General features: G+C 39.2%; 1 protein-coding gene across 2 annotated transcripts in view; it reads left to right on the top strand.

Moving 5' to 3' along the window:
• CPED1 (cadherin like and PC-esterase domain containing 1) overlaps positions 1–17,007 on the top strand; it is a 262,654-nt gene that overhangs the window by 213,463 nt on the left and 32,184 nt on the right. For both annotated transcript variants that reach the window (XM_032870574.1, XM_032870566.1), the window contains 2 exons: positions 8,882–8,999; positions 15,990–16,126. In XM_032870574.1, the coding sequence (XP_032726465.1) occupies positions 8,882–8,999; positions 15,990–16,126 (255 nt within the window). The remainder of the gene's footprint in view (positions 1–8,881; positions 9,000–15,989; positions 16,127–17,007) is intronic.

The following is a 17,007-nucleotide window of genomic DNA, read 5'->3' as shown; positions in this document are numbered from 1 at the left end:
GTAATGTATTATGGCAGTCACGGAAAACAAATATACCTTTAAAGGAGGTAACAGTGTTTTTCTGACTTTCTTTTCATTTACTTTTCCATTTTAAATATTATTTTTTTACTTATATATGTATTTTTAAAAATATAATAATGATCCATACCAATGGCGTGATCTTTAAAAACAGAAGTTTAGTTTGTTTTTGCTTCCTCATGTCTGGCCTACCATTCTTTTCTTTCTTTTTTTTTTTTAAGGATTTTTTTTTTAAGAGTTTATTTATTTATTTGACAGAGATCACAAGTAGGCAGAGGCAGGCAGAGAGAAAGAGGGGGAAGCTGGCTCCCCGCTGAGCAGAAAGCCTGATGCGGTGCTCGATCCCAGGACCCTGAGATCATGACCTGAGCCAAAGGCAGAGGCTTTAAGCCACTGAGCCACCCAGGCACCCCTGGCCTACCATTCTTAATCTTCTAATAGAGCCACTGTTCAGGGTTTCTTGGTCATCATTACAATAATTATGTAGGCACAGTCAAGCAGATGTAATATCTAACATTTTATTTTTCTTAAATGAGATCCTGGTATACATAATCTCCTGCGACTTGCTTTATTGCTCTTAATAATGTAGCTTATATATCTCTCCATATCTTCACTCTGCATCCTTCTTTTCTAAGAATTACAACATATTCCATTAAGTGGATGTTAATTAATCAGTTCCTATTGATGAACGCTTGGAATGTGTCAACTTTTCTGTTACTATACAAATAACTCCAGTAAATTTCCTTGCAGACTTTATCAAGTATATCTATAGGATAAAGTCTTCGGAGTATAATTATATTCACAAGATATTTCCAAAAATGCCTTCCATAAAGGATATAAATCTCCTTTCATATGAATTTATATGCATTACACTCTTTTCTTAATGAAAAAGTTCAGTCTTGGGATCAGTGTGGTATGTAAAGGATGATTTCAGATGGATTATGCTGTAATTATTTATTGCTAATGTATACCTCAGCTAATTTCCTACAAATGTTCACTGGGTATCTAATAATATGAATCCTATAAGAGCTACTCAGTATTTTACGGCTTCCTGACTACAATACAAGGAAAGCAGTTGTTAAATTTGGAGACACTGCAAAGACAAAAAATACTTCATTTCTTTTGGAGCAAGATAGTGAAATTAGCTCCTCTGAGAAATTAGCTCCATTTCTTTCTTTTTTAAAAAGAAATATAACTGTCGTACAGTATCTTATTAGTTTCAGGGATACATCATAGTGATCCAATATTTTTATACATTACAAAATGATCTCCATGACAAGACTGGTTACTGTCACCTTACAAAATTATTGCAATATCATAAGCACGCATTGTATCTCCATGACATTTATTGTTTAACTGAAAACTTGGACCTCTGAATCAATCCCCTTTACCTTTTCCATCTGTCTCCTAGTAATTTGTTTCCTGTTACTGCCTATTTCTGCTTTGTTTCATTTGTTCATTAGTTTTGGCTTTTAGATTTCATGTGTAAATGAAATCATACAGTATTTGTCTTTCTCTGATGACTTATTTCACTTAGCATAATATCCTCTAGGTCCATCTTTGTAGTTGCAAATGGTAAGAACTCATTCTTTTTTATGGCCAAGTAATATTCCATTATGTATATATCACTTCTTCTTTATCCATTCTTCTGTCGACTTAGGTTTCCTTCATATCTTGGCTGGTGTAAATAATAGCTCCATGAACACAGGGGTGAATATACCTTTTTATCTGTTTTGGATTGCTGTTTTCATTTTCTTTGGACAAATACCCAGAAGTGGAATTGCTGGATTTAGGGTAATTCTATTTCTAATTTTTTGAGGAAACTCAATGTTTTCCATAATGGCTGCATCAATCTACATTGACACCAACAGTGCACAAGCATTCCCTTTTCTCCACATCCTCACCAAGACTTGTTATTTTTGTCTTTTTGATAATAGCCAACCTGATAGGTGTGAGGTGATATTTCATTTTGGTTTTCTTTTGCATTCCATCGAAGGTTAGTGATGCCGAGCATCTTTTCATGTGCTTTTGGCCATCTCTATGTCATCTTTGGAAAAATGTCCATTCAAGTCCTCTGCCCATTTCTTTAATTGGGTTATTTGGGGTTTTTCAACAGTAACTTGTGTGAGCTCTTCATATATTTTGGATATTAGCCCGTTATTGGTTATATGATTTAAAGATATCTTCTCCCATTCAGTAGGTTACATTTTTGTTTTCTTGATAGTTTTCTTCACTGTGCAAAAGCTTCTTAGTTTGATGTAATCCCTTTTGTTTATTTTAGCTTTTGTTGCCCTTTCCTGAGGAGAGTGGTCTCAAGAAATATTACTAAGACCAGTATCATAGAGACTGTTGTTTTTTTTTTAACCAGTGTTTTCTTCTAAGAGTTTTGTGGTTTCACATCTTATATTCAAGTCTTTAATTCATTTTGAATTTATTAAATATTACTAAGACCAGTACCATAGAGGGTTTTTTTAACCTATATTTTCTTCTAAGAGTTTTGTGGTTTCACTTCTTATATTCAAGTCTTTAATTCATTTTGAATTTATTTTTATGTATGGTAGTTCTCCAGTCTTATTCTTTTGCATGTAGCTGTCCAGTTTTCCCAGCATTTTTTAAAGAGACTTTATTTTCCCCATTGTATATTTTTGCTTCCTATGTCATCAATTAATTGGCCATTTTTGCATGGGGCTTGGGGAGGCTCTCTTTTCTATTCTATTGATCTATATGCTTGTTTTTGTTGCCAGTTTCATACTGTTTTGATTATGATAGCTTTGCAGTGTAGTTTGAAATCAGGAAGCTCCTGCTTTGTTCTTCTTTCTCAAAATTGCTCTGGGGTCTTTTGTGGTTCCATACAAATTTAGGATCCTTTAGGAACCTCGTTTCTTATACTTTATATAAGAAACTTTTCTTATAGGGATGCCTGGGTGGCTCAGTTGGTTGGACGACTGCCTTAGGCTCAGGTCATGATCCTGGAGTCCCGGGATCGAGTCCCGCGTCGGGCTCCCGGCTCTGCGGGGAGTCTGCTTCTCTCTCTGACCTTCTCCTTGCTCATGCTCTCTCTCACTGTCTCTCTCTCAAATAAATAAATAAAATCTTTAAAAAAAAAAAAAGAAACTTTTCTTATAGAAAAGTTCAGTCTTGATATGGAAGGGGACTCTACCTCCCAGGACTGTGCCAGGATTGTCAATTTTGAGAGTCACTACTGAGTTCCTGGAAATAGCAACAGGCCAGGGACAGAGGAAGAAATGGGTGACTCAGAAAGAGTTGGGTTCCATAGGAAGTGAATGTATATTTTTATGTTGGGGGGAGGGACATTTTTCATTATTTAGTAGGAGAGGGAGACAATTATTTCATCTTGAAGGAATGATTACGTAGGTCCAGAAAGTAAGATTTAAAGACACCTACCAGATTAAATAGCCCATGGCTCCAAAAATATGGCAATATCACATTAAAAATTAGAACTACTATTCCTTACTACTATTCCTTTATGGCAAAACACTGTTTTATAAGAACTAAATAGGCTTCCAGAAAAATTGGTAACAAGAAATAGTGATCATGAATTCATGGGTAGGGCAGTAGACAAAACCAGGGGCATCTTCATGTTCTGTTAGTCACTGTAGCACTTCATGAAAAGTTGGTCAATTTTTAAAATTAGATCCTAAACAGATATACTCTACACAAGTCTGAACAAGGAAATCCCTGCTAATTATCTTATTGTATTCTAGTGAGAGCTATGGCAATCCAGTCAGGAATTTGTGACATCTCCAGCAAAACGATATACTTTAAATGTGGAGCTTTCCAAGGTTAATGCCATTTTAAGCAACTCTGCTAAATGTTACCTTTTTTGTGTATCTAGACTCTGAGGCTCCAGGAGATGACACTTAAGACCTAAAGAGCTGTCATTCATTTTCTTGAATATACCCAAACCTGAACAAATTTTGTTTTAAAGATTTTTTTTAAAATTTATTTATTTGACAGAGAGATCATAAGTAGGCAGAGAGGCAGGCAGAGAGAGGGGGGGAAGCAGGCTCCCTGCTGAGCAGAGAGCCCGATGTGGGGCTCCATCCCAGGACACTGGGATCACGACCTGAGCCGAAGGCAGAGGCTTTAACCCACTGAGCCACCCAGGCACCCCTCAAACCTGAACAAATTTCTAATCACCCCAGTGATGAAAGATGAGAGATGCTAATGAGTTTTTTCTTCTAAGAGAGTTTAAAATTTGTTATTAGTAGGGAAATCACTTTTAATATCTAAAGCATTACTCAGTAATACTCATATGTCCTGAGAAGAACAGGTTTCACAGACTCTTAGAGGAAAAGAGAAGTTTGGCTGCATATTCTTATTTCCATAGTGGTTTGACGAAGTATGAATTAGTTTTTCTTCCATAGCAAGAAGTGCAGAGCTAGACAACCTGAAGCTGCATTTCTGCATCAGCACCAATGCCCTGGGCTCTTTCAGATTTCAGCTCACAGTTGTCTCATGGTCATAACATGGCTGCTGCTCCTTCAGACTCTCATCTGCATTCTAAAAGGAATCAAGAAACAGAGTGACCAAAAAAATGCACATCAAGGAGGCAAAGCTTACATCATGGAAGCAAAACTTTACTAGAAATCGCAGCCAAATTTCTACTTCACTAACAAATTTTTCTTCTTTTCTTTCCTCTTTTTTTTTTTTTTTTGGATGTCACATGGCTATGTCTAGCCACAAAGAAGACTGAGAAATTGAATTTCTTCTTTTTTTAATTCTGATATATTGCTACCTACAGCAAAGCAAAGGTCCTCCTGTTAGAAAGGAAGGAAGGAGAATGGGTATTGTGTAGGCACCAACATTGTCTGCTGCCATACTTAAGAGATCATTTAATGCGTTTCCCCCTCTCTTCTCTCCAGCCTTCATTATTTTATGTTGAGAAAACGAGATCAGGTGACTTACTCAGCATTATAGAGCCAGCTCATGGCAAAGCTGGAACTGAATTCACACATACAACTCTTAACGCAGTGAGCTCTTTCCAGTGTATGCCACCATTCTCCTATTTCATAACCGTGTGCAGAGCCCACTCAGCAATACTGATGACACTTTTCTTCTCCTTACTCTCCCAACTCTATCTGCCAGTCTCCAGTCTCGGGTCTGTATTTAGCCAGATGCTGTGTTTCTTTCAGCCTTAAGAGTAACATTGTTTGGCTGCAGCTGGAAAACGAGTAACGTCCACTTCTGCAGGCTGCCTTGGTTTTCCAAAGTAGCCAGGAGTTTAACTTAAAGGGTTAAGATTTATGAACTGCAAACAAAGATTAACTGCGAAGGAGAATTTCAAAAGAAAACACAGAATACAATAGAATATTCTTTGACCTAAACTACAGAAAGGAGGTAGGGCTAAATTTCTTTAACCTTGAAATCCGCTCTCCCTCTCCTACCTTCAGCTGTGTCTATCCTTTGCAGTATCACTTTGATTCCTGTCCTATCTTAGAATGTGCTAGAGTCATGGCTGTTCAGTTAGAACCAACGGGTCTGACCTACCAAGAATCACAGAACAGCAGCCCACGGGAAGTTCATCTGAGGTAGAAAGAGTAGCGCACCAAGTAACAGTTCAGAGACAGACAGGCCACAGTTCCACGGAGCAGGCGTGGTCACCCAGTGTGACTCCCAGGCTGCTTTCCTGTGCTCTTTGCATTATGTTTATGCTATTATCATGGGCTCACATGTGGGATCCCTGGTATTCAGAAAGTGCAAACAGTGGACGTTGGAGAAGATTGTCATGCTCTGTTTCCAACCATTTGTTTCAGGAACTTTGAAGTCGGATCAGAACAAGCTTCTGTATTCTTACAGTCATTTTTTTCTAAGCTGCAGCTAAGAAGATCCTGTTAGAACAAATGAGATGTAGGTTTCAGCACAAGATTAAGAAGGCCCTTCTGACAATGAACTGGACGATGCCACTTGAGGTTGGGGACTTGGTGTTTTCAGCAAGAACTTTGCACTTGCTAGGTATTAATACTTGTCCATTTTGAAGCTGTATTCAAAAATGCTAGGACCACGTTATGAATTAATTGTTCTTCCTCTGAGTATGAGTCTGTAGTAGATAAGCGTGGAGGTACCATCTCAAGAAAGGTCCCATGATTTGACCTTTATAATGTAGATTTTCAACACATGAGTTCTTTAAAAAATGACCTTTTTTCCCCTTTTTCTTTCTTTTTTTTTTTTAACTTGGGATGTCAGATAAATCCTTTTCTGGCCTTATCTTGTGGGCTCTGACCAGCAATTTCTTCTTCTTACAATTCTCATTCCCTGATTTTTCTCATTATTCCGTTCAGATGTTGTTACCTCAGAAAAGCTCCTGTGACTAACCTACCCAAAACAGCCCCCACCCACTCACTGGTGGCCGAATTGGGTCCCCCACGGGACATGCCCTCAGTGCATGTAACAGCACATTTTTCTCACTGATTGGTACAAGTCAGTCACATGTGGGGCTTCAACAGGGACTAGCTAGGACTCTGTCAGCTGAGGTCTGGACTCTCTGATGCCCTCCCGGCGAATATTAGGATATGCCCTTGCACACACATGCACACACGCACACACGCCAGAGAGACCCCAAACAAGCAACAGTTTTCCAAAGGCTTATCTAAATCCAGAGTTTTAGAAATGTTTCAACATTACTTGCATGCGTGAATGAATCTATCATCATCATCTGTCTGTATCTGTATATGTCAATTTATATATGCTAAAATGTATCTTTTTATTCATACACTGAGCACAGCTAAAGTGTTTGATTGTAGGTGATTTGGTGCCCTGTTCATGGTGTGTTTCATACAACATATGTTGTTCTATTATGAAGCATTTTAGGTTTTGTTTTGTTTTTTTCTTTATCATGGGTCTTGGAAATCTCTCCATGTTAGATCTATCCTTAGACATTACATGAAGGTTTCTCTAGAGTAGACTCTGACAAATCTGACTTCAGGGCTATGGAGTCTGTGAGTTTTTTATTTTAATATAAACTCCCCTCCAAAAGTAGCTGGGCTCATTAGCAATCCCATCACTAGTGTATAATGCTATTTCTCATTGCCCTTCCTCATGTCTGATATAAACACTTTTTGCAATCTCATAGATGCTTAATGTCATTTTTTCTAGTCCTAAAAAAGGTCCAGGCTGCACCAAAAATAAATATGTAGAAAGCTATCTCACACACACACACACTCATAGATGTTTATTCAGAATAAAACTCCTCACATTATTAACTTTGTGTTATTTTAACTGCTCTTTTATAATGAACACTTTAATACAAATCACATTCCTGATCTTTCATCAGTATTCTAAACCCCAGCTTCCATTGTGAATTTAAAAATGAAAGTATGTATTCTGAATCAAGATTTCTTGAAGTCTGTACATCATCCCCATTCCTTTTGTTCCTTAATATCCTGGATCTTCTCATACGAGACGTGGACATCTGAGTCGGGTGTGAGGACATGTGAGAGGGTGAGGGAAGGTGACTAGAAACTGCTCACTGGAGACAGAGTGACAGAGCTAAGAAGAGGTCAAACCAATTATTTCTATTAATTTGAATTTACAATATGAAGTGGGAAACAATTACATCTAACCTTTTATGCATCCAATAAATATTTGCCTACTCCATGGGAAGGACTGGGTATACGTGTGTGTGGAATAATTATTTGCTCTCATGGCGTGTTCAGTCTAGTGGACAAGACACAAATAACAAATTATCACCAAACAGTGAAATGTATGAAGGAAACAAGCAGGGATGACACGGATGAGAGTGGGGATACAGAATCGTGCCAGAGTTTCAAGAAGGCCTTGCTGAGACCTCAAACGCAAAAAGATGCTCTCCAGGACAAATTAGAAGGAAAGCATTCCCAGCAGAGATAATAGCGTTTTTACCCACCCTAAAGTGTGATAGACTGAGAGAAGCCGGTGAGAAGGGAGATGGTGGAATGAGGCGAGGTCAGATGGAGGGACGCAGGTCAGGTACAGGAGTCAATACCTTGTAAGAAGAAGCTAGAAGATCACTTTGTAGTGTGCACCTGTTGAATTGTCATGTTTTACAGTTGAAACTTGTATAATGTTATGTACCAATTTTACCTCCATAAAAAGAGAGCACATGTGTGCATGAGAGAGCGAGAGAGAGGAGGGAGGGGAAGGAGAGGGGAAGAGGGAGGGATGGCGGGGAGGGAGGAAGGGAGGAAGGAAGGAAAAACTAAATGAAAATGAGTGTGCTCTGACCTGCTTGAGTAGAGGAGAAAGGAAGAGAGATTCCAGAGAGCTAAACTGCTGTTCTCCACTGCGCGTGTCAGACTGGAGAAAACATTGCTTAGTACTGAACATGCGTCTATAATGATATTCACTGCAGTGAGACGGTACCTACTTTTATAAACATGTGAACATGTTTTGAATAAAATATATGTACTTAATTCCATGTCTGTAGTAAATGTGCTTTGAAGTGAAATTCATCTGTTAACATTCTCCTCAAATATTTCCCATTTTTTTTCACACTGATGGTTTTTTCACTTGATATCTTATCTTACAGTCTGTTTTTAATGAGTCAACAACACACAGGTGTATTTTTTAAGGTAAAACTTGCATCCATTTCTTTAAAAAATGGCAGAGCAATAATATCAGTGGCAGTATTAATGCAGTAATGAATATCAATGCCAAAATAAAGGTTAAATTGTCATTAGAATTTATATTCATCGCTCAATGCAAGTAGTTACTTCCAGCACAAACAACTGTTGAGAAGTCAAAACCACAAGAAGGGTAAAAGTTATTTGCAAAAGTTATTTGGCACAAAAAATAATCTTGTTTTTTTAGATTTTATTACTATAGGTCAGGTTCATTACAGCTAATTTCTACTATTTTAATGCAGGATTGTGGTTTGCTGATTCACCCAGAGGAAACCTGTGGGTTACAGCCTATTTCCTCTGACTACATTGAAGCCATTTCACAGCCCGAACTAAAGATCTGTCCATCTGGGGACACAACAGGTGACTATTACTCTGGATATCACTTCTCCTCAAAAATCCTCTAATACAGAGACATATCTACTTAGTTAAACTATCCTTATACAAAGAAAAAATCAAGGTACTGCATGACTTTTTCATTGGTGTGAACGGTAACACATCTAATTAATCGGAATGCGTTGCTTTAGTATGTGAACTATTTTGATGCACCAAAATCTTCTTTTCTTCACCCTCTGCTCTTTGCCTGGTTAATCCGTATTCATCTACAGATATTGACCAAAGAGTCACTTGTACCAGAAAGCCTTTCTTGAGCCCCTGCTTTATTTCTTTATTGTATATTTTCATAGCACCCTGTGCCTTTCTTCCATGACCATTGCCACAATCATTTAAATGTTAAGTATGTAAATAATTCTTCGAGGTCAGTTTTCCCAGATCGCCAGCTGTCTGAGGACAAGGAGTCTGACTTGTTCACACTCTGTCAATTCACTTAGCACCATAATTTCTGCAGAGAAGGGACAAAGTAAATATCTGCTGGCTATTCTGGGAAGCAAAGAACTGCTTAAGGGAACAAGTGTAGGTTTAAATCATTTATTTAAAAAATCATTGAGAATGATCACTAATGTCTCCCATATACTGTGCATTAATTAACAGAGGCAGGAAAATCATTATGTCAAATCGAAATTGCAGTGTTGAACCCTGCCTAATTCTAGAGCAGACCGGGAATGAGACACTTTGGTGCCACTGCCCACCTTCCCTGTTTCTCTCCTTCCCCAGTGTTCTTCTTTCAGTGGAGACTACTGGGGTTCAGCTAAAGCTGGGACTAAAATTACCTCCAAAGAGATAAGGGGAGCAGGGGGCCTCTTCTCTGAGATTCCTGGTTGTCCCTCTGGCCTCTTGACCCCAAGCCTCCCTTCATCTAAAGAGTCTGAGAAAACACTCAGGAACTTTTCTACCCTTGCCATGAACTTCACACCACAACTTGAATGGGAAATGAGTTTCACAAATGTGCAGTACAAATTGCAATTTGCCATGCACATGAACTAACAAACGTGGGCATATCCCCGTTCTTGAACATGTGTTCTAAATAATGAATTACAGCCGGCGCACAGGGAGGGATTTACCCATCATGGCGTGTCAGGTGGTGTAGTTTACGATTCTCAACTAAATGAGATATAGGCTCTTACATACAAAGGAGACACCAATGTGTCTAGTTAAGGATTTTTTTTATCAGATGACATTTTATGAGAATCATAAAACAACTTAATTCCATTCCTCCTGCTGAACCAAGTCAAAAGTTCTCCAACAAAAGTCAGAGAGTACTGAGTTTCCTCAAGAAGTGGCACCTTTTTCTATTTATTAAATTTGCTGTAACTTATGTGCCAGGCCCTGTCACAAAGCTGCCTCTGTGCCTAGTTCTTTTTTCTTTTTTTAAAAGATTTTTAAATTTATTTATTTGACAGACAGAGATCACAAGTAGGCAGAGAGGCAGGCAGAGAGAGAGGAGGAGGCAGGCTCCCCACTGAGCAGAGAGCCCAATGCAGGGCTCTATCCCAGGACCCCAGGATCGCAACCTGATCCAAAGGCAGAGGCTTTAACCCACTGAGCCACCCAGGTGCCCTCTGTGCCTGGTTCTTAACAGGAGGGACTGCCTTCCAGCAGGCAACTTCTGGTACCTTGAATAGCTAGGCTTCTTCACAGAAGACCCCAAAATTGACTCCCCAGGCAAGTCCATGTCCTTAGCCTGACAGTACTGGGCCTCTAAATCTGGCCTTCCCTGTCTCCCAGGTCCTCCCAGCCTCTTGGTTTCACTTCATGCCCACAGTACACCTGCATGATTCCACACTCTGATCCGTGCTGTCCCCTGAGGCTCAAAGTCTTCTTCCCATCCCAGCCCCATTGTCCTGATGCTGTATTTTCCTCTCTAGGAAGCCTCTCCTTACCACCCCACCCCCAGACTGGCTTCTTTGCTGTGCTCCCAGAATACTTTGGGCACATTTTCCCCTTAGCCCTTACTTCATTATGTTTCTCTCTCTTTCACTAACCCAGTCTTCAGAGTGGAATGATCCACGGGAGCAAGGGGAGGGAGTGGCATGGGACAGTCCACGGGATGAAGCCAGTAAAGATGAAAATATACGTGCATTTATTTATATCTAATCATCCTTACTTTTGTTTTATAATGAACTTAATACATAGATACAGGAGTATAGGTACACACATTACAGTGTGTGTGTATTAATATAGTCAAAGGTGCATTACTGATGACTGCCCTCGATTGCATGTTTCTCCAGAGCAAACAATGCCCCTTTTTCATCTTTCAATGTCTAAGATATGATTTAAAAATGGTTGCTGAACTAAAACCAAGATCCAAGTCCTCCTCCTTTCCGTGGAACACTGTGAGCAGTCAGGGCACGATCAGTCAGGGCTCACTGCCCCACCCATACAGTCCTAAAGACCCAAAGATTTAAAACGAATGAGTGAGACCAGGGACAGCAGTTTGCAAGAACGGATTTTTTGCAGGCAGAGATTTCCTTCCTGGACAGTAGGACTCCGTCCTGCTGAAAGCAGTTGTCATGGTGGACAGCAGTGGAAGGAAGTTGACTCAGGCCCTCCGGCTTTAGCTTGATGACCATAGATTAGTTCCAAAATCTTATTTTCACAGCACATTATAGTTACTTAGCAAACCGGATCCATTTTTTCACCTTGCCAATGAAATGATGGTCTACATGTCTTTTCAATAACACTAGCTAATACAATTTTGAGTGCCAGGTTTTTTTTTTTTAATCTTTCAGTTGATTTTTAGCCTTTAGAAAATAATTTAACTATAAGACACAACCAAGAGTAAAATCTCTTGCTTAAGAAAGAAAAAAACAATTCTTCTAATCTGATGAAGAAATTTATACAATGATATTTGAATGAGAATAACATTAAAGAAAATAGCTCCAAATGCATTTTACGATATGTGAACAAAAGATAGTACCATCTTTTCTTTGTAGCAAGGAAATATGACAGCTTGTACTTTAATACTTCTAAAGTTGAACATATGATGTATTTTTTCCCTTAAGTGAAAACTGCTTTATTTTATAACATAGGGTCAGGAATTAGTGCCATCTATATGATTTTACATCCCACCATGGCCCCAAGTCACAAAGGTGAATTTCTTCTCTCCATTATGTCAGCCAATCTGATTCACGTAAATGGCTTAACCCTAACGCGCATTAAATATAAAGCTACAATTATAAACCAAATAACTTCTCCCAAAAGCCATTTTTATTCCTCAGAATGTCATTCCCTAAAACACATGTCATACTCTATTTCAGAAATCACAGCTTTGATTGATTCAATGTTTAAATATATAACATAGAATTTATGTCCCTCTTTTTGACAATTTTAGTTAAGAGCTGGTATCATTTAAAATATCAAGAAACTCCAGTCCTGCTGATGTTATACAGATGTCTCTTTCAAGCAGCATTACTAAATCACAATAAAAAAGGGGGGCATTTTTAACCAATACAAAAATGCAAAGAGTTATGACTATATAAATATATAGTAGTATGAACCATTGGGGCCAAGTTTTCAGAGACCCAATCAGGAGTCCTTTTGATGTGCTTGAGATTTTATGCCCACAAACTAATTGTCCCCATATTTGGATTTTTGTGCCTGCAATTGGCCTCTTGCTTCTTCAGCTTTAGAAGCAAATGGCCAAAGAAGGCCCCGTTTTGTACAAAATTAGCTGTCAGCAAGGTTAGAGGGGGAGAGAGTGTTTGGGGGAGAGGAAGCACGCGCTCTGAAATACTCAAGGATCTGATGAAAACCAAGCCCTTGAAAATAGTACTTAATATAGTCTCATTAGCGGATACACATTTAGGTCCCTAATACGCCACCATCCTGTTAGAAAGAAAATTAACAATCTTTTTTTTTTTTTAACATAGTCTCTGTCAACATATGAACCCACTAAATAAATTCTGCATTTCAATATAAAGATAAATTCATTAAAATAACCTATTTGTGTGTTTTCCTTGTGTGTTTTTTGGTAAGTGCTACCAAAGAGATTGTTGCGCCATATTTCATTTCTGGCTGATGGTGTTGTGCTCCCCGGGCCTAACATGACAGAAGGATCAGCAAACTGGAGACTCCAAGACCTTAGTTCTGGTCCAGCGAGTCGTTAACCGCATGATCCCACTTCTGTCCTTCAATTCTTGGGTCCTCAGTTTACCTCATCTGTAAAAGAGGAGGATGGACAGGAGACCCAAAGCCCCATTCCAACTCCATTCGAGAGGATGCCCACTGACCACAAATCTTTATGAAGATGTAAAGATATTTATGCAGGAGGTGGTTATTGATTACAAATCCTATATTCCAGGGCAAAGTTAGAATTAGAAGCAAGATGAATGAACACCACAGAAAAATTACAAAGAGAATTGGATGGAGAAATAAGCATTTTGAGGACAGTCTTCATTTTGCCGTTCAATACTCAACATCTCTCCTAAATTTTCTATGTCATTTAGGATATAGACATATATAATATATATGTAATATATAGTGTATGTATATAATGGACAGGGGTCATTAACTGCATTCAGTCTAGAGACTGAAGTTTTTCAAGAAGGAGAAAATAAATTTTTTTCTATGTCATGTCTTTTTTTTTTTTAATTTATTTATTTGACAGAGAGAGAGATCACAAGTAGGCAGAGAGGCAGACAGAGAGAGTGGAGGAAGCAGGCTCCCTGCTGAGCAGAGAGCCCAATGCAGGGCTCAAACCCAGGACCCTGGGATCATGACCTGAGCTGAAGGCAGAAGCTCAACCCACTGAGCCACCCAGGCGCCCCTCTATGTCATGTCTTTTAGTAGCACTGCTCTTCTCTACATCTGGAAACTTCGAAAATGCCTTTTACCTAGCAGACTTCTTTTTCTCTCCTACATGGAATCTTTTGTGGAGGCCTCTTACTTCTTCAGTCCTACTGCTGTTAGGGCTACCTGTCACTGTACCCAAAGTACCACCCATTCTATCTCTCCAAATCTGATCTATCCAGAAGACCCTACCTTCCAGACAACTCTGACCCTCACGATGCTTTCCTTATTCTGAACTGCCACAGCTTACTTAAGGTGGGGGAGAAAAATCTATCTCCTGGTTGCTAGGTATCAGGCACTATGTTAGGTGCTATATATTTTTTTTCTCCTAGAGAGAATATTAAGTAATTTTTCCAAGTTAAATAGTGGTTCTCAACCATGGCTGCAAATTAGGATCACCTGAAAAGCATTAAAAAAATCCTGGTGCCTCAGTTCCATACCAGTGGTTCTGATTTAATCAGTCCAGGATATAATTTGAGCATGGGGATTTTAAAAAGCTTTGTAGGTAACTCTAATGGGCCTCATTGAGGCCCGTGGAGCTCACTGGAGGCCGAGCTCAGGCGTGTGTGTCTCCAGAGCCCACACCCTATTGGCACCACACAGATATCTTTACTCAATTATGCCTTACCTTTATTGTGTTGTAACTATTTTACTGTATAAATTGGAACCCTCTAACCTGATTATAAATTTCTTGAAGTTTAGCATTGTAAGTTAAGAGGTTTACATACATTAATATATTAAAGTGCTCAGAATATCCCTAGCATCTGACACATGCTATGAAACGTAATTTTTTTTTTTTTTTTTAGTTATTAGGTTTTAACACCAATAACACCTAACATCTAGTAGGGTAGATATTTCAATAACATAATACATTAAAATCCTCCCAGAAAGTACTATTTTATCTCCCCCAGTTCTCTCTTAATAGACCCACATTTTTTTTCCTTTTCTGTGAGCCATAAACTCGATCTTCTTTCATATTGTATTATGTCTAACTATTCCACAAACACACAGTTCTGACGTCCCTGAGGTCATGAAATGTTAATGCACCATATTCATCACCTGAAAGTAGGAATTCTTCTCACTAAAATTAGTGTCACACCAAATACTTTTGTTACCAGAACCACAAAGCAAAGCCAGAATGGGTAAAGTTGTTCGTGTTTTTTTTTTTTCTTTCTAACTCAAAAAGCAGCTAGGAATATTTACCTCCTCGGTATTTTGAAGAGAAACAGCTAGTGGTAACATAAGCAAGATCTTGAGGGTAGGGCCTGTGATTCCTGGAGACATCAGGGTATTGTCCACAAAGGGTAAGTAACCACTCCGTATTCAGTGTACGGGTTCAAACTCCATTTCTGAAAAGATGAAGAAGGAAAAAACAAAAATCAAAAAAAAAAGTCATATCTTGAATTTTTTCTAAGAAATTATTAATATGTTAACTCACACTGAAATCGGAAGTATTTGAATACATATCACTTTATCAATAAAATAGAAAAGATCTCAAATGCATTGTGAACAATTCATTTATCTCATAAACATTTACTAAAGCTTGTGACCTACTTTGTGCCTGAAGTCTGTTAGTAACAAAGGTAAATATGACATCGTAATTGTGCTAGATATATAACGTGCATTAGCAGAAATGAAGGCAATAGAGCTAGAACGTGCTGAAGAGATTTACACCAAAATGGTCACTGATCAAGTTAAGGAACAATACCTAGTCTTCAAAATAACAAGTTACCAGAATATTAAAGTAATTCTTTTATACTTTGACTCTCTTGAAAGCAGGGACTCTATCTATTATTGGATTGCTAACCTAAGCATATGTTAGGTCAATGAGGATGTGTGGCCAACTGCCTTAATATTAGTGGCTTCCCATCTACTTTGGTCCTATTAAGTGCTAATGCATTATTTTAAAATGAGTAATAATTGAGGAGCATCCAATTGCTTGGTTTTTCGTCAAGAAGGTAGTTTCACAGAGCAGGACTCCTACTTGATTTCGGCATGGGCTGTGTTACTTCAGAACCTTTCTACATGTTGCAATTCTATCTGGTTGGCGGGGGGCCATGCCTCACTCTGTGGACTTACATGGTAAAGAGTGGTGTTTTCACCGCAGTGACTGACAAACTCGTTTCACTGGGAAAATCTGAACCAAGGCTTTGCTTTCCATTCCAGGCCAATGGATCGTGCCTTGCCTTAGCTGTTCAGACAACAGGACCTGCGACTGGAGAGAAATAACTTGGCAACCCCACGACTGCCAATATGGTGTTCTCACTAAGCCCCAACTCCAGCAGTGCCTGGGAGGAAGGAAGGTAGGTTCTGGATCCAGTGAGGGGAAGCCTTTCATTCATGGCCCCTGTAGCCCCAAGAGCCATGCCATTGTATTGACTAGACCTGTTCCTGCTCTCTTACTCGGTAGATGATATCTAACTGCATGCAGTTGGCTTTTAGAGTCATGGGTAAATGTTATCCTAGAAAGGCCTGAACGATCCTTGCTCAGAATGCTCCATTATTTCCAAGTAAGTCTACTTGACAGATGGAGGATATTAAAGTCCTGTCCCATGCTGCCCCAATTCCATGCTGGTTTTCTCAGCACGCATTGGTAAGAGCTTGCCACGTGAGCAGACAGACAACAGTCCGGGGCAGCTGGCCTCATCAGCGGCCGCCCCAGCAGGTCCCAGGGTTGCAGCAAGACATCTGGAGTTCGCTTGCTCGAGCAATGAAATGTCCCCTGCATGTCAGGCTCACTTCTGCTAGAGCTTCCTGAGTGCATGACACGCTAACCTTCCTGATCTTCTTTCACATTCCCGGGCAGGTCTCACGTGGACCTCACTAGGCTGCTTTCCCTTTAGTGAGGCCTCTAAGCTGATCTGTCGGACATGCAGTGTCTCCTTGCTAGGCGCGCTCTGAGTAGGTAGATCCCGGCCGAGCTCTTGGACGTGTGAACTGGGCACATAGACTGAGATGCCTGGTTAACATGAAGTAAGTAATTCTTATCCAGATTCTCAAAGTACTTTTTATTAGACAGACATTTCCTTATAAAGCGTTTGTAAGCACTCACATAGGAGCAAGACTGAGTTCAAAACCCCATTTTTTTTTTTAAGTTCTGTTAATGTATTAGGGAAAGAATGCTGGGATGAACGTATGCCAGTTTTTCAGATCAGCCTAGGTTCAGATCCTCTACTAGCAAATA

Source organism: Lontra canadensis, unplaced genomic scaffold (assembly GCF_010015895.1).
Source record: "Lontra canadensis isolate GAN:19392208 unplaced genomic scaffold, GSC_riverotter_1.0 scaffold2, whole genome shotgun sequence".
NCBI lineage: Eukaryota > Metazoa > Chordata > Mammalia > Carnivora > Mustelidae > Lontra > Lontra canadensis.
The sequence above is the reverse complement of the archived record's forward strand: the minus strand, read 5'-3'. Positions and strand labels throughout refer to the sequence as shown.